At 45.9% G+C, this 25,236-nt stretch overlaps 1 protein-coding gene across 1 annotated transcript in view; it reads right to left on the bottom strand.

The window, feature by feature from the left end:
- Window positions 1-25,236, bottom strand: part of LOC147747796 (dimethylaniline monooxygenase [N-oxide-forming] 2-like) — a 387,231-nt gene that overhangs the window by 196,292 nt on the left and 165,703 nt on the right. The window contains exon 3 of the mRNA XM_086955934.1: window positions 2,888-3,076. Coding sequence (XP_086812060.1) covers window positions 2,888-3,076 — 189 coding nt within the window. The remainder of the gene's footprint in view (window positions 1-2,887; window positions 3,077-25,236) is intronic.

Raw genomic sequence — 25,236 nt, 5'->3', positions numbered from 1 at the left:
TTAATAAAAGCAGAAAGGATGCAGCACCAGGAACAAAAGGTATGCCGATAGCAGTCTTCACAGTAAATACATCTTATTGGTGGGAGCCAAAAGTAAGCCTATTCTTAAACTGCTATTCCACCTCTGCAGTTTCAGCAACCTGGCAAGGATCTGAGATGTACTCAGCTCACAAGAAAGTGAACAAGCTAGATCCATTAAACTTCAGGTTCATTTTCATTTTGGATGTAGATTTCCCATACTGAGCTCCATTAATCCTTGAAGATCTACGGAAATGGATGTCCGAGCAAAATCAGATTCCTTGGTTTCAAACAGGCTTAAGGAAGAATATGGAACCATAAATAACATTGTGGCATTTTCCTTACTTATGCATAAAACAATAAAAACTGCAGAAACGTATGCATCATTAATTTCAAGAGAGTATTTAGTACTATTGATAGAAGACTACTATAGACAAAAGAAGGCGACTGAGAAATACAAGATAAACTAATAAAGCCCAGATTCGCACTGCACTCCAATAACTGGAATCAAGTTGAAAAAGGGGGAGATAAGTCTCAGAGAAACAAAATATTTATAAATATAGAATTAAAGTAAGGATGTGTCCTCACCCCAGCTTTGTTTAACCTAGGTGTGGCCGACATAGAGAAGAATTTAATGAATCCAGGTGTATGTCCACCTCAATGAAGACCAATGCATCTAATCCAATTTGCAGACAATTCAGTCATCTTAGACTACGCTTATCAAGGAATTCAGCACACTAAATAAATCGAGCATATGCAGTGAACCCAAAAGGTTAGAGGTAAATCAATAAAAGACAAAGGTACTGAAGTTTTTGAAAGGTGGTATCAACAACCACACCTAAAAAATGGATCATAAATTGATTATCATAGCTGCATCGTACAAATAACTAGGGGCCAGATGTATCAAGCCTTTTACCGGTCGCAACCGGGCCAATTTGCAGAATCGGGCCGCTTGCGAACGATAAAAAGCCTTTTGGAATGTATCATCCCAAAGGCATTCGCAAAATAGGGAATCACAATTTTTGAGATTTCCTATTTTGCAAATGCATTTAGGGAATCGAAATTTGTGATTCCCTAAATGCAATGAAGGAAGCAGTTGAAAATTGCGACCTTGCCTTAAGGAATCGCAAATTACCACCAACTCCAAGTTGGTGGTAAATTGCAAATTCCTAGAAAAATTCTAATTTTTGCATTTTTCTAGGTGCCATGTGGCGCACACACATGCCCTTAGGGGATGTATGTGTGCCACATGTTCACACTTCCATTTGTTGGGGGTGCATCAGGATGGGCTTTTGGCCCCCTATCACCTTTGGAATTGCATTTGCAAATTGCAAATGCCTTGATTATTCATTCCTATGGGCCTCTCGTCCCATAGGAATTAATGGGAAGGCATTCCTTAATATCGAATCACAATTTGTGATTTGCTATTAAGGAATATTTAGTAATCGCTATTTATTTTGCGAAACCTACATACATTGAATTTTGTGATTCTATAATAGCAAATTGGTAAAATTCGTTATTATAAACTCGCAAAATGCAATGCGGATACATCTGGCCCCATGTGTAGATTTTCAATCAACAGGTCAATATGAACTTCATACTCAGGCTTTTGAAAGCAAAGCAGCAGCGCTAAAATACGCCTTTGTGAAATTATCAAAAAACCTAGATGGTCCATCAATACATCCACTATTTCTTAGTAATAAGGGCAACATTTTAGCATCACTTACTTATGGATGTATGACGTTACCACGCATACCATTACCACGCATCCCATTACAACGCGGTATTTACAACGCATACCGTTACAACGCATAGCGCTTTGAGGTGCTGGATAGTGGTAAGTATAATTTTATATTCCAACTCCAGTCCCCGTGGATACTAGGGAAGGTGTTGGATATAAAATTAAACTTATTCCCTATCCTAGAGCGCCCCCCAGCGCAATGCGCTGTAATGGTATGCGTGGTAATGCCTGCGTTGTAAGTGTAGTAGGTGGTAAAAAATGCGTGGTAACAGTTGTATACCCTTACTTATGGATAGGGGCATTTTTGACTGCTGGTTTATTCAGGCTCAGAGTAAACTTTATAAATTGATTTTTAGACATCCGAATTCAAGCAACTAAGAGTGGATTCAACTAGAATTCAACTTAACTAATCAACCGCAACTGCTCACAGTAAACATAGCTTTAACAAGATACTGTCTGTTGTAAATTAAAACACAGAGGCAACAACTTGTTCAAAGGTTCCTGAGATCGTGCCTTTTTAAACATTTCAGCAATTGAATTTAAGCTGCTGGAGGGCAGCGCTATTTGGGTGTTTTAATGGCATTAAAGGCACTTTAAGTGGCTCTGTAACATTAATGAATGTGGCTTTTAAAGCCATAGATTCACTTTTTGCTACTAAATTAATTTGCTGTAAATATTGAATGGCTTTAATTAACTAGCTATAAAAATGTTTTACTAAGGCACAACACAACAGTTGGTGAAGAATGATGCACATCCCCCTACAAGTTCATCCAGCATGCCCAAAGCCAGGTCTTTGAATAGGTGCGAGGTGTGGCACAGCGGCTAGAGCAGCTGACTTTGGAGCCCAGGCTCAGGGTTATCTGGTGCTGGCGGCAAATCAGCATCATGTGACTCTGGGCAATATCACATTTAATCTCCCCGATGGCCTCCAGCGCTTCTAAACCTTAATGGGTGATATGTTTGCGCTTTACAAATATGGACTATTATTATAAAAAGCTGGGAAACACTAGTCAACCCCATTCACCTCATGGCCCACCCATGCTTCTTCATGGCCCTCCCAGATCCCGAATCTTGGAGCCGGGCCTCCTTAACAGCCTCATATTGACTGTAGTACTGTTGACCTACTCACCTTGAACCGAATGTACTTCAGAAGGTCAAAATGATCAGCATACATCCGGAGGTATTCCAGCACTTTGGTGTTGTGTAGATAGGTTGGGAAATCCTCTGGGAAGGGAAAGTCTGTGTAGCACATCATCTCTTTGGAGGTATTGGTGACCACAGAGCGGTAAATACTACTGCGCCCATCCTCTACTTCCTCCTGGAAAAGAATCAGAAGACAAATGTAGGCATGGGAAATTGCAATTATACTTATAAGTTGTTCATGTAGCATGAACAAGTATATAACAGTATTGTTTTGCTTTACAGTAAATATCAAATATAAATTATACTATAAACGTAAATACAAGTGAATATTAAAATCATGAAACTGACAAACACAGGCAAGCTGTGTGGGGGCTGTGTAGGATGCAGAGCCCCAGAGATCTGCTCCAATTTGTCCCATCGAAAGCAGTTTTAGCTGCCCATGAATCCTGGCGCGCTTTCCGGGCACAAAAAAGAAAGGGGATAAAAAAAATATTCTGGTGTGGGCCGCAGATCTATGGGAGGAGTGACTTCCCGGCCAAAGTCATCGAGAAAGCTGTCAACAACCAGCTCGCCGCCTTCCTCGAAGCCAACAAATCACTCGACCCCTCACAATCTGGCTTCCGAGCCAAACACAGCACTGAGACCGCCCTCATCGCAGCAACAGACGACATTCGAACTCTACTGGACAACTGAGACACAGTCGCCCTCATCCTCCTCGACCTCTCTGCAGCCTTCGACACAGTCTGCCACAGCACCCTTTTACAACGCCTCAGAAACATCGGAATCCAAGGAAAAGCACTAGAATGGATCACCTCGTTCCTCACCGGAAGAACCCAGAGAGTCCGCCTCCCACCATTCAAGTCCGAGGCCTCTGAAATCATCTGCGGCGTACCACAAGGATCCTCACTCAGCCCCACCCTCTTCAACGTATACATGAGCCCCCTTGCGGCCATCGCTCGCCAACACAATCTCAACATCATCTCCTACGCGGATGACACTCAACTGATCCTTTCTCTCACCAGGGACCCCAGCACCGCCCAAACTAACCTACACGAAGGAATGAAAGAAGTCGCAGAATGGATGAAACAAAGCCGTCTGAAACTGAACTCAGACAAAACAGAAGTCCTCATCTTAGGTACATCCCCCTCTGCTTGGGACGACTCCTGGTGGCCGGAAGCCCTCGGAAAAGCACCCATCCCGACAGACCACGCACGGAACCTAGGCGTCATCCTGGATTCTTCACTCTCAATGAACAGACAAGTCAGCGCCGTATCCTCTTCCTGCTTTAACATTCTTCGCATGCTCAGAAAAACATTCCGCTGGATCCCCTCCGAAACAAGGAAAACAGTCACCCATGCTCTGGTCACGAGCCGACTGGACTACGGAAACACCCTCTACGCAGGCACCACCGCTAAACTCCAGAAGAAACTCCAACGAATCCAAAACGCCTCAGCCAGGCTCATATTAGACATCCCACGCAACGAACACATCTCTGGTCACCTTAGAGACCTCCACTGGCTACCCGTCAATAAGAGGATCACTTTCCGACTGCTTACCCACGCACACAAATCACTCTACGACATCGGACCAGATTGCCTCAACTCTCGACTGTCCTTCTACACCCCCTCCCGCCAACTTCGCTCTTCCAGCCAAGCCTTCGCCACTGTACCTCGCATCAACAAGACCACCATGGGAGGCAGATCCTTTTCATACCTGGCTGCCAAAACATGGAACTCACTCCCCGCTTACCTTCGCCTCACCCAGAATCACCTAGCGTTCAGAAAGCAGCTTAAAACGTGGATATTTGACAAATAATCCTCCTCCCCTTTCCTTAGCGCCTTGAAACCCTCTGGGTATGTAGCGCGCTATACAAATTTTATGACTTATGACTTATGACTTGTCTGGCCCAGCAGATTGGCCTTGGATTGCAGGAGCAGCCTTTTACCCAGAGTGGCAGCTGGCAGCATCGTAGCCGAGATGCTGAGTCTAGAGGTCCTGACCAGAGGCAGAAGAGGACGAATGGTGGCCCAAGAAAAAAGCTAACAATGAGGAGTCAGGAGTAGAGAGTGACACCTCAGAGTTGAGGGGAGACCAGCAAGCTGTCGGCACAGTCTTTGATAGTTGCTTTCGAAGCTGAACCCACTGAGACCTGTATGAGGGCGCCAGAGACAGTGCAGCACCACAGAGCATGAAGGGGGACGTGCCAAACCTGGCAAACCAATAACTGGGAAGTTACTCAGAACTTTGAGCTGCACCATCTGGACCTGGGGAGAGGAAGACCTGAGGGATGTACATGGATCCCTGGGCTGCAGAGACAGAGAAGGAATGGCAACTCAAAACTACATGCAGGCAACAAGGTGGCAAGTTGGTGAAATAATAATGGGTGGGTCACAGCTGAATTCAGAGGCTACAGCACACTGAAAATGCCAGCCTGGAACTACAACGGTTAGCAACACAGAGTCCTGCAAGAACACATCAGGGATAACAGAAGAGAGAGCCTATTGGGCGGAGACACTAGGTGGAGGAGAGGGGAGCAGAGAGCAATGGACCCTCAGAAGACAGAAATAAATGATAACTTAAGTTTTGGAAGACAGAGTTCACCCACTGCCTCATGGGGGGGGGGCAGCACTAAAGGCAGCACAGACAGCCCGATAGCCTCTCTTGCAATCTAAGCAAACAGTAGGGAGATTCAAATGATAGGCCCCTCCCAACACAGATACCGCAGAGGAGGACAAAGTTACAGGCTCAGGGCATTAGAACCTGGGAGTAGTCAAGTGAAGGAGAACAAGGGAGTGCCTTGAGAATCAAGGCACTTAAAGACTGTGATAGGGACCAGAAAATCACGGCAGACACTCCCGGAAAACACCTGCAGGAGCAAGGGAACAAGGCATAGAGACGCCTGCAGCAAAAGGCAACAAGAAACAAATCAATCTTGAGTGAAAACATAGGCCAGAGCATTATGAGGTTAGGCTGAAGTGTGGCAGCATAGAGACTGGCAGTCCAAACCACAGGCATAACCACCATCTTCCCATTCAAAATATTTTCACTTAATGTAATGGACTCAACCCAACTAACAAGAGGGTACAACTGTGCAGTTACATTGGGATGCAATAGCTGGATATTACGCTACTACAGGAGATACATCTCCTGCAACACAACCAACTCAACATCCACCATAAACATGTGCCATAATCAGTATCAACATTCAATTCTAGGCATCAGCTCCTACCAAAAATGTGGGAGTGGCTCAGTCAACAGATGGGGTGTAGGGATCAGGTACTGAAGATGCTGCAAAACTTGGAGACCAGGAGGGTGATGTGGTGGTGGGAGGAGATTTCAGCTTGGTTTGGGACCCAGAATTGGACAGAAACTAAAAGACCTACAGTGTCATGGGAGCTATTCCATGGGAGCTGTGTTTGGGAAATTAATGAGGTCTACAGGTACAGGAATGGTGGATGCATAGAGATATCTTGACACAGCTGTAAGGGCTACTCTTTTACTCTCATACTTACAAGTACTCAAGCACCAATTATATCCTGGACTCCCACTTGCTCCTCAGACATTGGGTGAAAACACACATTTCTGACATAACAATGTTTGACCATACCCACCTTGAGTGGGGGGATTTAGGAATAGACATTGAAGGCACCAAATGATCATCTTTAGAGATCCAGTCCATAAGGTTGTGACAGTAAAATAGATTGAAGAGTTCTTTTAAAATAACCCACCCAAAGATACTTCAAGTCTCCACATGGGATGCCTTTACTGTAACTGCCCAAGGTGTAACCATTTCCACATGTGTCGGTATAGCTACAAAGAGAAAGATTGAAGAGAGTAAACTCACTACAGAGTTGTAATGGTGAATGAGGTCACCACCTACGTTATCCAGGCTACATCTCGCTCTCCCTATGATCCTTTCCCCACTGATGATTTTTAAACAAGTTCCTGAGATTCTCGGACCCAGCTTAACTTCAACCTTTGACTCTATATTTGAACAGGGTGTTTTTCCCTCTTTATGGAAGGGGCCTTTGATTTTGCATCTTTTAAAAAATTACAATTTTGATGAAACAGACACTAATATTTACAGGCCTATCTCACGTCTTCTACTCCCTGTCAAATTGGTAGAGAAAGTTATGAATAAACAACTTACAGAATATCTACAGGAACATAACTTCCTGGATGAATCCCAATTCGGTCTCAGGGCGGAGAATGGCACAGAGACCGCTTCAATAAAAGCCACTGATGAAATCAGTGTGTGCTTGGATGCAGGTGGGCCTGTGGCTCTGATCCTCCTCGACCTGTCGGCAGCGTTCGACATGGTCGACCATAAACTACTACTTACTGGTCTAAATGTGCTGGGCATTACGGACAGCGCTTTAGCTTTGATTTCTTCTTTCCTAACTGACAGGATACAATCCATGGCATTGGGTAATTTTGTTCCCCCGTTTTTCATTCTCCCATGTGGGGTCCCTCAGGGCTCCTCAATGAGTCCTACACTCTTCAATGTTTATGTATCCAAATTGGCTGCTTTAATTAGATCCTTTGGGATGGTGTTAACATCCTACACAGACGACACACAAATCATCCTGTCTATCTGTAGAGGTGTCATCTCACCAGTTAATAGATTCAGAGATTGTATGCTGGCATCAATGCAAGGATGAGTTCGCACTGCCTCAAGCTCAATTCAGGAAAGACAGAGGACATTCTGTTTGGGAATTTCTCCTCTAACTGGACACAGATCTGGTCACCGGTTGAATTGGGAGCAGCACCTAGCCCGGTCACCAAAGCAAAAAATGTAGGAGTGCTTATAGACCAGAGACAACATTTTGAATCAAGAGTCAAGGCAGTATCATCAGCTAGCTTCTATTTACTCAAGCGGCTCAAGAAAATTCTACCTCAAATCCCAATGGACAACAGGAAAACAGTGATTACCTCCCTAGTCATGGCTAAATTTGACTAATGCAATGGGCTCTATCTTGGAATGCCCGTGAAGCAGACTCATAGATTGCAGATGATCCAGAATGGAGCAGCGAGGCTTCTGCTGGAGAGCCCTAAGTTTCAATCAATTGGTAAACATTGTAGGAGACTGCGTTGGCTTCCAGTTAAAGGTCGTATTAAGTTTAAGGCCTTATGTGTCACATATAAGGCACTCCACGACATCGGCCCTCAGTTTTTGAGACGGTCATTAAAATGGTATGTCCCAAACAGATGTCTCAGATCCGAAGGGGCAAAACTGATGATCTCTCAAAGATTCTGTAAGGCTAACTGCAATCCCTCAGCCCATTCAGGTGGGAGAAATAATCCATTAGGTATTTTGAGTTAAACATAACCAACAGGTTGTAGGACTGGAAAGATGGTAGCTGACCCTTCACCACAAATTTAATATGTGAGGACCCAAGACACGCGAGGTCCCTCTGTATCACATGGCTGGGATCTATAAACATCGTCAACATGAACATCCAAATGAGGATCCTGCATGTTATACCAACATTCCCTTTCTGTATTTCGTCACCAAACATTGTGCCTCTTCAAAAGGAGCTGACTGAGTATGGGAGGGAGAGGATAAGAGCATGAATACCCTGACAGACCATGAAGTCTCCCAGAGACCAGCAGGATTTGGCTTATCTCCATCTTCTGCGCTTCTATCAGGCATTAACCTTATGATTACTACTGGAATGGACTGTGAAAAAAATTGAAAAAATACGGGTCTTCATGGATTGGACAGTAGTTGGAATCTGTTATGAAATTTGGCTTGATTATGGAAGACACTCTGTCCACAAAATCTTCATTGAGTAACGCCCTTTAAATCGCATGGAGATGTGGACAGAATTGTCCGAGCAGTTGGGTATGGCCTTGCACCCCACACCATACATACCCTTTCATTACAACCTGGACTTCACCTCAGTTATGTGGGGAAACAACTTCGAACAATGGGAAAGGGGAGATGCATTCATATATCTTGGGCATTATCAGCCAAAATGCTTTCGGTTTAATTTTGCTTTGCTGTATGCTTAACTGATGACAGCCTATTAATCAATACTTTATACACCTATACAAAATCAAAAAAGAGAATTTAGCAAAAAAAAGACCAAGTAACCTCGGGAGTAACAATACTTGAAATTTCAGTAGCTATAGATACTGGATCACAGTGCTGGAAATCAGTAGTGTAGAAAAGGTACGAAATGTCTGCAGGCAAACATGGAAAATGGACCACCTATTCCCATACAGAGTAGTAAAAGCATTCAAAATTGGGGTGACAGGGCTCTTTATAGCTGAGGTGGAGGAACTAGAAGTGGGGCTAATATGTAATGTACAATAACAATATTCCCTACGGAGAAACACTAATTGCAAAAGAACAGATTCGTGCTGCTTGACAGGACGTCTATATACATAACTCACAGCACACTCACTCATCATCAGGGCAGCAAAAGGTGCAATGGCAGATGCTCCTCAAATTAGGAGGGAGGATGGACCTGTTTATGTGTTTTCTCTATTCGGATGATAATACCCTCATTACCCACACTGAAATTGCATTACACAAGATAGTAAATAGATGAGATAGCTCTGCTTTTTTCAAAGACATTACTTTGTTGCTTCTATTTTCATATTTAGGACTTGTCTCTTTTCTGCACCTATTAAAACATTTCAGGCCAAAATGGAGCCTTTTGCTGCTCCAGTTGGAGTTTAATTTTGGGGCTACACAAATATGAATTCTTTATAATTGACCTAGAATGATGTTTAACGCCCAATGAGCCTCCTACCTAAATGCACCCTCTGCCTATATTAGAAAAATATTGCAAGTCAGGGAACTCTGAGGTTACTTGTAATATCAATTAATGCATGGCAGAGGGTCTTTTATTTCTTTTAATACTCGGCTAAACCATCACCCTTCCCACAAACCGTTTAAATACTCGGCGTCTTACTCATTCATAAGAAAGAGCAGGAATATATGCAGCCACGAAGAATAAAAGTAAAATCTGGAGTATGAAATTAAATATACCAAAAAGCTGTTCGAAATGTGTTGCAGAACGATATTTGAATCAGTTTACAGCAAATCCGATTAAAAACAAATCTGCAGTTCAGAATGTGCAGAAACCTGCTAAACCTATGACGGATAGTGTTCACCTAAATCTCCATACACACCTGACACAACCAGGTCTCTTAAAACGCACGCGCATATTCTACCCCCCCCCCCCCCCTCCCCAGCTATCTTATCCTCCATAACGTTTTGTCCTTTTACATCTTCTCTCCTTTTTTAGTTGTGTCTTTTTGAGCTTTAATTCTATTTTTATGAATACAAGATTTATTACAACAACTCTTGGAAATAGACTGATTTCTCTGGAAATCTCTGAAAACTCTCTGTTACGACTACTGTAGCACAAGCGAAAACAGCATAACAAACATGTTGTTTACTACGATATTTTATGAGTCCTACGGCGTGTTCAATTTCTTTTTCTTCTATGTTTTTTTCTCGATTTTCCTAAAAGGAGCTAAATAAAAGATATATTGAAATTACAAAAATGCTTGATACTCTAAAGTGGAGCAAGCTATGAGACTTTGGAAAACAAATAACGCCTACTGGCACCAGTTACCACAGAAATAACAAGTACTGGGATCTGAGGAAGCTTCCTCAAAACATCAGGGGCAGAGAGAGAAGAGATCAGGGTATGTCTGGAGTTAGAGGAAGCGGCATTTGTCTGCTTCAATGAATTGCAGCGTTCGGTACACGATCTTCCAAACTCAAGTCTACGGCCCTTATTACAAGTGGGCTGTTGCATTACAATATGTCGATTAACGTAATTTACTGCACATACCGAAATTATGCAAAGCGAAGAAAGGGTTGATGTCCTGTCCTTGATTAATAGGAACAGGTCAATTTCAAAAACTCAATTATCCTCAGAAATGGGGAACCCCTTACCCATTGGGGAATTCATCAAGAAGAACTGAAGGATACATCGAGTTGGCAAATATTTTGCAAATATTTTGTGTATAAAAGTTGATAGAGTCATTTGACAAGACCGCGGGCTAACGGATTATGCATAAAGTTGATAGAGTTATTAGTGTGAATTGAATAAAGCAATTTTTATGCTAGATAAACAAAGGTTTCAAACAATGAACAAAATTGTATGAAAATGAACAGCTTTTCCGTTTGGAACCCTTGTTTATCTAGCAATAAAAATAGCTTTATTCAATTCGCACTATTGACTCCATCAACTTATATACACCCAGTGGTGGCTGGCAGGGAATGGGGTAGCTGGGCGGGGGTGGGGGGGGGGAGGGGGCAGTGGGACAAATGCGGAGGTCTGAAAAAACAAAATTTAAAAACCCACTTACCTCTTCACGCCTCCATCTCTCCTCCATCGCCTCTCACCCTGACGAGTCCAGGCAGCACACAGGATTCCCGAAGCCAATTACAACGCTGATGTCCCCATGACAGCAGCGTTGTGGTTGGGCGGCGCTCAGATGGGGACTGGGAGCCTGTGCATGCTCTCCACCCAGGCTGTGTATTACCAGGGCCGGATGAGCCGTAGCAGGCACCGGGCGTTTCCCCGGTGGGCCACTAGGGTGGGGGTGGTTTTGGGCCCCCGGGGGGCTGTTTTTGTTACCGGGGGCCAGTAATATCGCCCCCCTGTAACAAAACTGGTGTATACCGGCCCTAGTAAACAGCTTGGCCGCACCCCCTTCCACCCCAGCGGAGGGCAGCTGAGCAGTTTGCCAGGACAGGTTCCGGTTTCCAGTCCATTCCTGTGTATTACAGCCCAGTGGAGAACATGCTAAGTGCGCATGACTATTTGGCCGGCCCAAGACAGCGTGCCAAACCATCATGCCCACTTAAGTGCATGGACCACTCCACCCCTGTGACACCAGCCCCGCCCTGCCCTACCCTACCCCAGCCCTGTAGCTACGAAAAATAAAGTGATAATAACCTTAGTGGAGGAGACATGTCTGTATACACCGCAAGTCAACAAAATATTTTCCAACTCTATTTATCCTTCAACTCTACTTGACATATTGGAATTATGTGTATTGTGATATATTATTGGCAGGGCATAGCTGTTGATATTTGCGGAGGGATAAAATGACAGATAAATGCCAGAAGATCACTAAAGGCTCGTGACGGGCGATTATTGCACCTGATAATTATGGAGCACCTTAAGTGTCAGTTCTTCTTGGGTAAAATAGTTATTGCATTGGATAATGACCAATTCATAATGGGGGCCTAAGCCGGAACAAACAGTTGTGCACCTCTGCAGTGGAGAAAGCTGCTGCTCAAGGGATAATCACGATGACATATAATTTGTAGCTGTTTAGACTATGGATTCACTACTGTTAAAAAACACAAGACATGGATTTAAAAGTGACATTCACATTGCTCTCTCCGTATATCATTTTTGCAAAGCTTTGTTTGGGGGGCACTGGGGCACATGTCTTCCCTGGACCGGAATCAAGCATCCTAGGACCGTTTCCTGGCTATCAGCCGTCATCAGCCAGGATTTGCTGGACTCCAGTGGTGTGGAGAGCACAGGACTCACGTCTGAGCATACACTATGGATTTAGGCCCAGATCTCTGTATTGCGGTGAATGTATGACATTGTTCTGCATTTTGTCCATCAACTGTTGTTTTTGCATTTGTCACCCCGAGTGGGACGGGTATGCTCAGATGTGAGTCCCGTGCTCTCCACGCCACTGGAGTCAAGCTATCCTGGCTGATGATGGTTGATAGCCAGAAACTGGTCCTAGGATGCTTGATTCCGGTCCAGGGAAGACATGGCTTGGCAGTTCGGGCTGGACTGTTCCCATGAGGCACAGGGTCAAGGCTGATTTGCATATGGCCATGTCTGAACTGGGGTGGTGTGGTGAGCAAAAAAAATATGGATTTAGGCCCAGATCTCTGTACTGGGGTGAATGTATGACATTGTTCTGCATGCTGTCCATCAACTGTTGTTTTTACGCTGTAAAATCAGCAAGAGCTGCACCACCCAGCACATCAGAGGGCGCTGCTAACTTCTGCCGCTCAAATCGAATTTCTACACGCCTGATTATTTTCAGAACACCGTGCTCCAAGCGGAGTCGACAAAACTCTGCAAACTCTGCTGGATTATCTATGATTTGTATGCCACCAAGTTGCCCAGTAAACCTCGCCCCCATGATATTTTGGGCCCTTTTAAACAATGCACAGCTGCAATCCAATCACAACCTGACACACAGCCAACTAGCGGGCGAGTGCCTGAGGGCATTGGCTAACTTCTGGGACGCTGATCTCGGAGCCTACAAATTGATACACCAATTTAGCGTGCACATGTTTCCCGCAGTGGAATTTGACTGTGGTATAGAAATATGCTGTTAGATATGCACAGGGTTAGGTACACGCATTATGTAAGTGAAACGCTATTTGTCCAAAGCGTGCGAAGTCATGTGGAGCTCTATATCATGCAAAATAGGCGCATTTGTCGTATCTTGTGTAGTGTCGCAACTCTTATTGAATTTCAGCTGGAAATGACATTGTGTTAACTATGAAACTGGTAAATAAAGTTAAAAAAAACCTCTGCTGGATTAGCAGAGTTTACTGCCCACCTATACAAAAAAGCATGATAAGGAGAGGAAAAGGGGGCTGAGATATTTACATTTTGTTTTGTTATTGAGGAAGGATGTACATTTAAATTTGTATACTTTGCTTGGAGTGACCAGTGTCATATTAAGGTTTTTGGTGACGGGCAATCATTTTGGAGGCCCCTGTTTAAAAAAAACTTAGACTTTTGTTTCCCATTTTTTGCTAATTCGAACCCTATGTTGCCTAACAATATAGACTTGAATGTTAAAGTTTAAGATACAAATACACACGTGATTTAGAGAGAAAGTTAACTTTCCCAGAGGTCGTCCTTGGAAGGTGGGGCCCTGGTCTATCGCCCACTTTGACAATGCTTTGAAACGTTTCTGTGAGTGCCACAGTATGAACGATCTTCAGTCTCAATCAGTGTTTCTCAAAGAATGATCACAAGAAATGCAACCCCTTTTGAATTGGTCGCTTGTCCCCTTTCAGCAGATTGCCCCATCTTCTTCCCACACAGGTGGCAGTCCTTGGCTTCTCGTCATGGGCCTATGCATGCAGTGCCCCGACTCATCAGGCAGACTGACAGAGAGTGAAAAATAAGTGCAACACCATCTAATAAGGACAGTGCCGCAGGAGCCCTTCTAGCTGAGGAAGTGCTTAATTCATACAAATATACGTGCCAGGACTCCAGGTATTGCACTGCAGCTGGCACCACCCACAACCCCCGTCACTGATGATGAATGCCAGTGCCAACATTACTTACTAGCAGGCCCGGCTCCAGGATTTTTTGTTTGGGTGGGCCAAGGGCGCATTTGGGTGGGCCACTGCGGGCTCAATGTGTCGCTTCTGGAGGTAGCCTACAAATAGAAAAAACTGTACTCCTGCGTGTGATAGAAGGGGATAACAGGAGATTCAGGGCCCTCTATTATTTTCCAAATCTCTTTCTAATCGTTAACACTCTCAAAAAGTGTTTTGATCCCCATGTAAGGTCCTTTTGATGGGCAGAGGAGGTTTCTGAGGTGGGAGTATCAGGCAAGTAACACTACTCAGCCTGCCTCGTTGCCAGCCTTCAGAGAGAATCGCTCTTCATTATTACCTCCATCTGACCCCAGACTCTGCAGTACACTCCCTTCCAGGCCTGATCATCAATTTTCTACAATCTCTCTACTGTGCACCTTAACTCACAGCTAACCTTGGTCCCCAGCCCCATATCAGGCACCACCTGGTTTCATTCTCCATAATCCCACTAAAAATATTTGTAAAATCACCTTCAAACTGAAAACCCTGAATATAAGAGTAAATATAATTAGCACACACTTTAAAATATGTTACACAGTGGCCCTAATGACCCAACTGCTAATTAAATAAGCAAAAACATTACAGGGTCTATTATAGCACCGGTGCAAAAGTATTTATTGGTGTCCCACCACTGACCTCTTACTCGATAGACAACTTTACTACCACCCTCCAACAGTGCGCTTCATCTCTCCTTAGCCCCTTTCAGTCATGACCTCCTCATCAGACTCCCTCCCTACCTGCCCCCCACCAGTACCCCTCATCACTCAAAAGCCCCTACCCATGACCACCTCCTCAGACTCCCACACAAATACCCTCCACCAGTGCCCCTCATCGCTCCATAACCCCTCCCCCCATTGACCTCCTCCTGAGTCCCTCACTGCCACCCTCCACCAGTGTCCCTCATCGCTCCAAAGCACCTCCCCCATGACCTCATTGGATTCCCTCATTGCCACCCTCCTCCCAGACTCCCCCACTACCACCCTCCACCAGTGCCCCTCATCTCTCCGTAGCTCCTCCCCATGACCTCCCCCTCCTCGGATTCCCTCATTGCCATCCTCCAACACTGGCCTTCATCTCTCCGTAGCCTCTTCCCCTCATGACCTCCTCCTCAGACTCCCTCCCTACCACCCTCCACAGTGCCCCTCAGCGCTCCATAGCCCCTCCCCATTACCTCCTCCTCAGACTCCCTCCCTACCACCCTTCACCAGTGCACCTCATCACTCCAAAGCTCCTCTGCCTCATGACCTCCTCCTCAGACTCCCTCCCTACCACCCTCCACCAGTGCCCATCACTCCAAAGCAACCCCCCTCATGACCGCCTCCTCAGACTCCCCCACTACCACCCTCCACCAGTGCCCCTCATGACCTCCTCCCAGACTCCCCCACTACCACCCTCCACCAGTGCCCCTCATCTCTCCGTAGCTCCTCCCCATGACCTCCCCCTCCTCGGATTCCCTCATTGCCATCCTCCAACACTGGCCTTCATCGCTCCGTAGCCTCTTCCCCTCATGACCTCCTCCTCAGACTCCCTCCCTACTACCCTCCACCAGTGCCCCTAATCACTCCAAAGCCCCTCTGCCTCATGACCTCCTCCTCAGACTCCCTACCTACCACCCTCCACCAGTGCCCATCACTCCAAAGCAATCCCCTCATGACCGCCTCCTCAGACTCCCTCCCTACCACCCTCCACCAGTGCCCCTCATGCCCTCCTCCTCAGACTCCCTCCCTACCACCCTCCACCAGTGCCCATCCCTCAAAAGCAACCCCCCTCATGATCGCCTCCTCAGAGTCCCTCCCTACCACCCTCCACCAGTGCCCATCATCACTCCAAGCAACACCCCCTCATGATCTCCTCCTCAGACTCCCTTCCTACCCCTCCACCAGTGCCCCTCATCACTCCAAAGCAACTCCCCCTTATGACCTCCTCCTCAGAATCCCTTCCTACCACCCTCCACCAGTGCCTCTCATCACTCCAAAGCCCCTCCCCCATGACCTCCTCTTCAGACTCCCTCACAAACAACCTCCACCAGTGCCTTCCATCTCTCCGTATCTCAACCCCTCATGATGCCCCCTCGGATTCCCTCATTGCCACCCTCCAACAGAGCCCATCATCACTCCATAGCCCCTCTCATATGCATTTTATTTCTTGTATAGCGCTACTCGTAGTGTAGGGTATCACAGTACTGTACATCACACACACATTATGCAGACACAATGATTCATAAAAGTATCCAAATCAGCCTATAGGGAATGTCACATAAGCTAATGAAGATTACCAGGTGTAGGAATCACATCTCATCCATGCTGCTGGGCAATATGTATTGAGAGGGTTGGGTCTGGAGAACCACAAACACAGGATTTAAACAATACCCCAGTGGTTGGCTCTACTGATTAGAAATTATATCTGCCCAAACTCTGTATTGCAACATTAGAATAATGAATTACTGGGAAAATTCGAACTAACTAGCAATACAAAAAAAAAATCTAATTATACCATTCTGGTTTGTATACACGTCTTTGATCACACTGTCCTATGTATCAAAGGATCTCTGTAACAAAGGCAGTAACCCACTGAGCTATCCACGTTAACTACAGTTCTATTGCATTTAAATACTACAAACCAAAAAAAGAACGCTCTCCAGCAAGATCAACAATCCCCCAGGTTATTTGGACATTTAGTTGTCGTGCATCCTTGCAGAACCACTCATGAATGATACCAACGATTTAAACACACGATGTAAATGAAAATGAAATAAACACGGCGTTCTAAGTATGTCTTTTTCACAGATTTAAAAAACACAATAGCCACACATTCTCTTACCTGCTCCTTACGAACTCTGTCACAGCCGAATCGGTTAAACTAACAGCTCAAGGGGTCAGGAAGGTCAGGAAAACGTCAAAACAAACTCCTCTTTACCAGCAGAAAAGAATTAATTATCCACAAATCCAGTTCCAATGAAAGGCTTTGTCCCCTTCACAGTGCCCCTAATGTACCTGCACGAGTCGGCGGGGACACAGCCCACCTGCCTAATAGGAGATGCGTGATTGGGGGTGCGAGCCCAGGCCCAATCACGCAACTCCTAAAGAAAGATAACGTTCGAAGAACGTTTTAACTTGCAGTGGCCATATTCTGCTGGCCTTGCTGACGTCACTGCCAGGGCCAAGGGTTATGTTTGGGTGGGCCAGGCCAAAGTTTGGGTGGGCCCGGCCCACCCGGCCCACCCGCTAGAACCGGGCCTGCTTACTAGTCATTACAATTAAACAAAATGTGACATTCTGGACCATTCCCGTTGCCCCAAGCTATTGAGATGGCCTGGAAGTGCTAGTTTTGCCACCATTTAGAATTTCCTCTAAATATAACATGTATACACTGGGGATCGTGTTATATAAACACTAGCATAAATCCCCAAAGGGATGCAATAGTGGGAGGTGATTTATATGTAGTATGGAATGGTGAGCTGGATCTTCCCAATGCACATGGCAGAATATAAAGTAAATAGCAAAAAATAATGAGCCTAATGGGAGGGCAGAGTAAAATAGATTGTGATTCCTCAGTTTGACACATTTCTAAAATGAAGAAAGCCAGTCTAACGAAAAGTGGCTGACGAAACCTAATGTTACACAAAAGTTAAAATGACTCGATATCTTCTCCATGAAAATACAATGTTTTCGTGAAAAAGGTAAAAGTTCAATTTAAGGTATAGTATGACAGAGGTAAGAAAGGAAAAAGGGGCGAGCATACAGGGTGGGGGAGGTGTGGATGAGGAAGGGGAGTTTGTAAGTTTTGTAAAAAAACGGAGAAGTGGGAGTGGAAATAAGAAGTATGTAAAAAGTAAAGCAAGAGGAGGAATAAGGGTTTGTAAAAACGGGGTAGTATAGTGAGAGGGGTGATAGGGAGTTTGTAAAAAAAAAAAAAACCAAGGAAGTGAGAGGGGAAATAAGGGGTTTGAAAAGGGAGTAAAGCTGGAGGGAGTAAGGGTGTGTAAAAAAGCAGGAGTAAAGCAGGCGAATCGTACAGAATGTGTAAAACAAGCAGTAAAGTGAGAAGTAAGGAGCTGCTAAAAAAGGGAGTAAATCATGAGGGGTAATAAGGGGTTTGTAAAAAAAAAGAAGTAAAAGTCGGGAGGAAGTAAGAGTTTTAAAAAAAAAACATTGCAGAGTAATGCAAAAGAGGGAGAATTACAAGGGGGATGGAAGGGAGGGACGAAAAAGAAGATAAAAAAGCAGCCTTATGAAAGGATTTTTTCATGAAGGAAAGCGGTCATAATGTTGTTTTTGTCAACCTGGTGAAAGCCATAGTTTGTCAATATTGAGCCGATAAAAGGTTTTTGCCGGGAGCAATGTTTTTAACCAAAGACTAGACGGCGTATTCACGGATACGATACTGCTGGGAAGAGTAAGGAAGGGGGAGATGGTGAAGTAGTGTGGCTCACTGGTTAGAGGCGGCAGACCCGAGAGCAGAGAACGGCCCGGGACCAGGGTTCGATTCCCGACGCGGCAGGTTTCTGGACCAGGGTCAGCGGACTCGATAATTCTCTCGCCTCGGTGCCCACTCTGATCAGCGATCACACTCGGCAACTCTGGGCATTAGCTTGCCTCATCTTCACTAACGGCCCCACCAGACCGCCGGGGATGCCTGGTCTCACCCTGGAGATACCCATTAAGGGACCATCTCTCAGGGAAGCCAGGAAGGGTTTCGCAGCGGTCGAAGCGCGGAGATACTCCTCCGGGAGTCGATCCTAGCGCTATATAAACTTGCAATTAATTAATTAATTAATATGGGGGATCTAATCCTCCTGTGCTGTTAGAATGGTCAGCTGTGATTCCATAAGGAATAAAAGGCATGTGGCGCCTAAAGGCTATTTACTTAAAGACCCCACTACTATACAAGAAATCCATTCTCAAAAAAGGCAAATGCACACATTAGACATCACACACAACAGATAAAATGTAATGCACTAAAATAATTTATGACGGGGCTCCCGATAGCATTGAATGCCCGAAACACCAGGAAATGGAAATTATTGACAGAGGAAATTATTCAAGGTGCTAAGAACACCGTAACAAAATCAACGGCAGGGGGAGTGAAAGTCAATATACTAAAGGGACAGTTGGCTAACTAACAAAAAGGAGAACATCTTATTGAGGCTACAAAAACATTTTGCAGTAACAAAAACAGATAGACTACTAGCCCTACAACTAAAGGCCAAACAAAATAAAGTGCCCATTTTAGAGACCACGGGCACCCAAGGAGATTTGCTAAAGGGCGAGGCAAAAACATTAGAGCCCTTCAGAAACCTTTACCAACAGCTATATAACTGGGGAAGAAAAGATGAGAAAAGAAGTGAAGAATATCTGCAGGAATTCTACGACGCTCACAGCAGGGCAGAAAGAATACTGGGGCAGATTTGGGCCGACCCCTAGAAGAAGAGGAGGTCGGAGAGGTTTGAAATGGGGAAAGGTTCACGGATACCCTATCAGGTTCTGGTAGAGGTACTGGTCGCCACAATGACACAACTTTTAAACTTTTTGAAGAAGAATCAAAAGTGACACCCTCTATGAGACAAGCGGGTATCACTTTAATCGGAGACAAGGGTAGGATGTTAGAGAATGCAACACGCAAACACCTAAGCACTGACACGGTCTATGCATAGGACACTAATGACATCCACCTAATGCTGGATGATGAAGAGTAGCAGCTTTGATATCATTTGAATGCTTAGATGCTTTTGACACGGTTTCCCAATCTACTACACTGGAATGGATGGTGGGACTTGGTGTCAAGTACACCATCTACAACTGGTTTGCTTACTTCTTGAAAGATCATAGGCAAGTAGCCTGAAGATTTTTAGGTTAAATAGGTATTTTCCTTTCGAGGTGCATATGAAAGCCCTAGCTTCATTTGCTTCCATCTTTTGAGTAAAGAAACATTCTCCTATGTATGCCTTTACCTTTTAAAAAAGGCCTTGCTTACCAGCATTATGGCTTGATTATTTTAATTCTCTACAGGTAGGCATTCTAAGTGGTTTTGGCAGATTTCGGATGGTACAAAATGCAGCAGTTCCCTTAATCATCGAACTGAACAGATCGTTCATGTATAAACATTTTTTGCAACTTCAATGGTTACCCCTTGCTAAAGCAAATATACTCAATACCCTTTGCCACTGTCACAAAATCATTTACATACCTATACAGGGAAGGTATATGTCCTTCTTAGTCTTTGGTACCTTCCTACATGGACCCTCCGCTACAGCACATGGCATTTAGTGGCTGTTCCTGGATTCCAAAACACCAAGATTAGGGGGGTGGGTCATTTTTCTTGGCTAGGATCCTACTGCCTCTGCCCCTCCAGGCAGAAACCTGCCATCACTTTCAGGAAACAGTTAGGACTCACTTATTCACAACTCTTATATAACACCTCCTTTCTTTGTTATGGCATTTGATAGCTCTCCATTACTTATGGTCACCTTTTAGCACCGGGCCACTTGTGCACTTAATACATACTATGCATATGTACGTACATATACATCAGACAAACGAATTTCCCGACTAAATCTACAGACAAAAAAAAAATGTACAAGGACCTTGGCCAATTGTCTGGGCAAATACATGCCAGGGATAAAGTGATAAATCATTCAAGATTTTCAGAACCGGACAAAGAAATAACGTATGCAGGGACACCCATCTGGAAGAGAAAACACATAGGGAATGGAATTCCTACTATTACTGACACACCTGATGCCTAAAAGGCATTTGAGATTTAGTTGGTGCTTCCTGAAGTCAACACTTCATAAGCTGGGTTTGAAGCAACAGTCTGCAGTTGGGTATTTGCCAACTACAGAGAACCACAGGCACAAATCTTGGTAAACGAAGCAAGGTCATAGATGATACAACTACATAGAGGAACGTGTCAGAACCCATCTGTGGATAACATGCTCCTCATGCTGACTGAGTCCGGCAGATCACTGGCAGCCCTCATACTACAACTAGCAAAGTTCGAGAGAGTAACTGGGCTCAAAATTAACAAAGACAAGTCTGAGATATTATCATTACCCGTGTTAGACCTGGCACCATTGGCATGGGTCTCCCTTACATTTTTGTTGTTGCCTCGTGTATTTTTGTTGGTGTTAGATGCTTTGGTCACTATGCCACTGCTACCCAGAGCCACAGTGCAAGTGCTCCCTATTGTAAGTTGATGTATTAATCAGTGGTTCCATGTTTGGCTATATAGCTTACTTGTCAGACCCTAGTCTAGTGCACTTAGTGCGCCAGGGTGTGTAATCCAAATGCTGCTGGCGGACCTGCAGCACTGGTTGTGCCACCCACAGAAGCAGCCTTGTAAAATGTGTCTAAGGTCTGCCATTGCAGAGCCTGCGTGCAGTCTAGTACTGTCATGCTGACTGGGCAAGTGCACCCACTTTCCAGTCCCTAAACCTTCCCTTTTATTCATATCAGTCACCCCTATGGTAGGCCCAAGGGCTGGGTGCATTGTAAGTATAGGGTAGGACAAGCCCTGGTTTGTGTGGCATGCCCTAATAGGGAATTACAGCCCTTTTCGTTTTTCTCTGTTGCGAGGCTACCTGTTCTCCATAGGCCAGAATGGGCTGTTAGTGTTATTACATTTTATAATTCTAACTGTCTCAGAGAACATGGTCTAAATTCGAGTTTAGTATGCCTGAACTCAGAATAATACAATACATCTTTTAGTGAAGTATATTATTTTAATATTCTGTGTTTGCAATTACCACTTTTAGAAAGTAGGTATTTGCTTGTCTAACCATTCAAACCTGTCTCTGCTAGTTTGTGTATTCTTATGTCTGGTTTAGTGAGTGACAGGGCTGGGGAATTCCAGGAGACAGGCTGAGTCACCCAGTGGTGAATAGAGAGATCTGCATCTAGATGGGAGGGAGGAGTTGCACCTGAACCTTGAATAGGGCTGTGCCTGCCTTCCACAATGCTGGCTTCACCCCCTGGAGAGCGGCTGATGTCTCTGCCCTGAACACTGAAAGAAAAGAAGGAGTCCTGTAAACAAAGTGCTCCAGGACTGTACTTGTCTTCCACAATGCTGGCTCCACCTCCTGTGGGACGTCTGATGTGTCTGGCCTGCACTGTGAAAGGAAAGGAGAAGTCTGGTAAACAGAGTGCTTCAGAACTGGTTTGTACTGGGCAAAGGCCCCTCTCCACTCAGAGAACAAAGGATTTTGGGCTATAAATATTGGGACCCTGATCCCATGAAACTAGATCACTTTGGACTACAAGAAGACACCTTTACTGAGGAGAGGAACCTGAAGAAACTGAGGAGAGCCTATTCCCAAGCTGAAGTGCTGCTTGGGGGATTGGCCTGCAGTGGTTGTCTTACTGCCAAAGGAAGGAGAAAGGAACTTTGTGTACTTTGCTTTCAACTTGTGAAGGATCTCCAAGGGCTTGGAAAAGAGCTTGCCTCTGCTGAAGTCTCAGGGACAACAGATTTCACCCCCCCCCCCCAGCTCCCCAGAGTTCTTTTGGAAGTGCCTGCGGCTGTTTTGGGCCTTCTGAGGAACTGCATGTCGCAAGGAGCTGGAAGCGCAACTCATCGAGAAGAAGCGTGTCGTCGTCGCTGTGCCTGCCGTTGCAACTCCAAAGGAGGGTGTCGCCGCTGAAACTGTTGCACTGCACCGCATCGCAGAGAAGCGTGCCGCAACAAAGAGGAAGTGTGTCACCGTCGCTGCTGTCTCAACTCCAGAGAAGGAGGGAGTCGGCGCTGCAGTTGTCGCACTGCACCGCATCAGGAGAAGAATCTCGCAACGAGGTCCGAGCGTGTCGCCGTCGCTGTGCCTGCCGTCTAAGCATGGGCGAATTTTGCGAATCTCGCATTCGCGAATTTTGCGGATTTGCGAACTCGCAATCCGCAAAATCCGCGAATTCTCGCGAATTTGCGGATTTTCTTTTTTTTGTGTTTGCGCGGGTTTCTGCCAGTTCGCGAGGGTTTTTAGGTCGAGCCTTTACCATTCCGCAGGAATGGGAAATGGGGAGAATTCAAGTCGGCTATTTTCTCGTCAAACCAAAGGCCTTTCAGCCGCGGTTTTCTTGCAGTGCCCGTGAACCACGTGATAACATGCACGCGCATTCAGGGCCAGCCAGCCCAGCACATCAAAGGGCTTCTCCTCCCAGCCCAGCACATCAAAGGGCTTCTCCTCCCCTAATTATTCATGGCCGGCCGCAGGCCGGCCGTACTTTCAGTTTCCCCAGAACGGCTAATTAGGGGAGGAGAAGCCCTTTGATGTGCTTCACACCAATGCGCCTCAGTCATTCCTCTTCTTTGTATTTGCTTCCAGACTCCGATCTGCTCATGTGCACAAGACGCTTTACACATTACACTCATCTGCCTGAAGTGGGAGTTTTAAACAAGCAAAGCTGGTCCTTCTGTACTTGCAGTTTCACTTCTAATGTGTGTTGTTATTTATCATGATTTTTAGCTGAGGTGTATCACGCTTGTTCATGAGTTTGATCTCTTCATACTGTCAAATGTTTTCTAAGTTGTTTTTGATTGTCTTACCACTGGAGGTCTCCCTGTGCTACATTTAGCCTCTGACACATGCAACGCCACTCAACCACGCAACGCCACTCAACCACGCAACACCACTCAACCACGCAACGCCACGCAACTACGCAACGCCACGCAACTACGCAACGCCACGCAACTACGCAACGCCACGCAACTACGCAACGCCACGCAACTACGCAACGCCACTCAACTACGCAACGCCACTCAACTACGCAACGCCGCTCAACTACGCAACACCGCGCAACTACGCAATGCCGCAATGCCACGCAACTACGCAACGCCACGCAACAACGCAACGCCACTCACACATGCAACGCCACGCAACTACGCAACGCCACGCAACTACGCAACGCCACTCAACTACGCAACGCCACTCAACTACGCAACGCCACTCAACTACGCAACGCCACTCAACTACGCAACGCCACTCAACTACGCAACGCCACTCAACTACGCAACGCTGCGCAACTACGCTACGCAACGCCACGCAACTACGCAACGCCACGCAACTACGCAACGCCACGCAACTACGCAACGACGCAACGCCACGCAACGACGCAACGCCACGCAACTACGCAACGACGCAACGCCACGCAACAACGCAACGCCACGCAACAACGCAACGCCACTCAACTACGCAACGCCACTCAACTACGCAACGCCACTCAACTACGCCACGCCACTCAACTACGCCACGCCACTCAACTACGCCACGCCACTCAACTACGCCACGCCACTCAACTACGCCACGCCACTCAACTACGCCACGCCACTCAACTACGCCACGCCACTCAACTACGCAACGCCGCGCAACTACGCAACGCCGCAATGCCACGCAACTACGCAACGCCACGCAACAACGCAACGCCACTCACACATGCAACACCACTCAACTACGCAACGCCACTCAACTACGCAACGCCACTCAACTACGCAACGCCACTCAACTACGCAACGCAGCTCAACTACGCAACGCCGCTCAACTACGCAACGCCGCTCAACTACGCAACGCCGCTCAACTACGCAACGCCGCTCAACTACGCAACGCCGCTCAACTACGCAACGCCGCTCAACTACGCAACGCCGCTCAACTACGCAACGCCGCTCAACTACGCAACGCCGCATTCAGGGCCAGCCAGCCCAGCACATCAAAGGGCTTCTCCTCCCAGCCCAGCACATCAAAGGGCTTCTCCTCCCCTAATTATTCATGGCCGGCCGCAGGCCGGCCGTACTTTCAGTTTCCCCAGAACGGCTAATTAGGGGAGGAGAAGCCCTTTGATGTGCTTCACACCAATGCGCCTCAGTCATTCCTCTTCTTTGTATTTGCTTCCAGACTCCGATCTGCTCATGTGCACAAGACGCTTTACACATTACACTCATCTGCCTGAAGTGGGAGTTTTAAACAAGCAAAGCTGGTCCTTCTGTACTTGCAGTTTCACTTC

The sequence above is a fragment of the Lissotriton vulgaris genome, chromosome 1_1 (assembly GCF_964263255.1).
Source record: "Lissotriton vulgaris chromosome 1_1, aLisVul1.2, whole genome shotgun sequence".
Classification (NCBI taxonomy): Eukaryota; Metazoa; Chordata; class Amphibia; order Caudata; family Salamandridae; genus Lissotriton; species Lissotriton vulgaris.
This window is presented reverse-complemented; position numbering and strand designations above follow the sequence as displayed.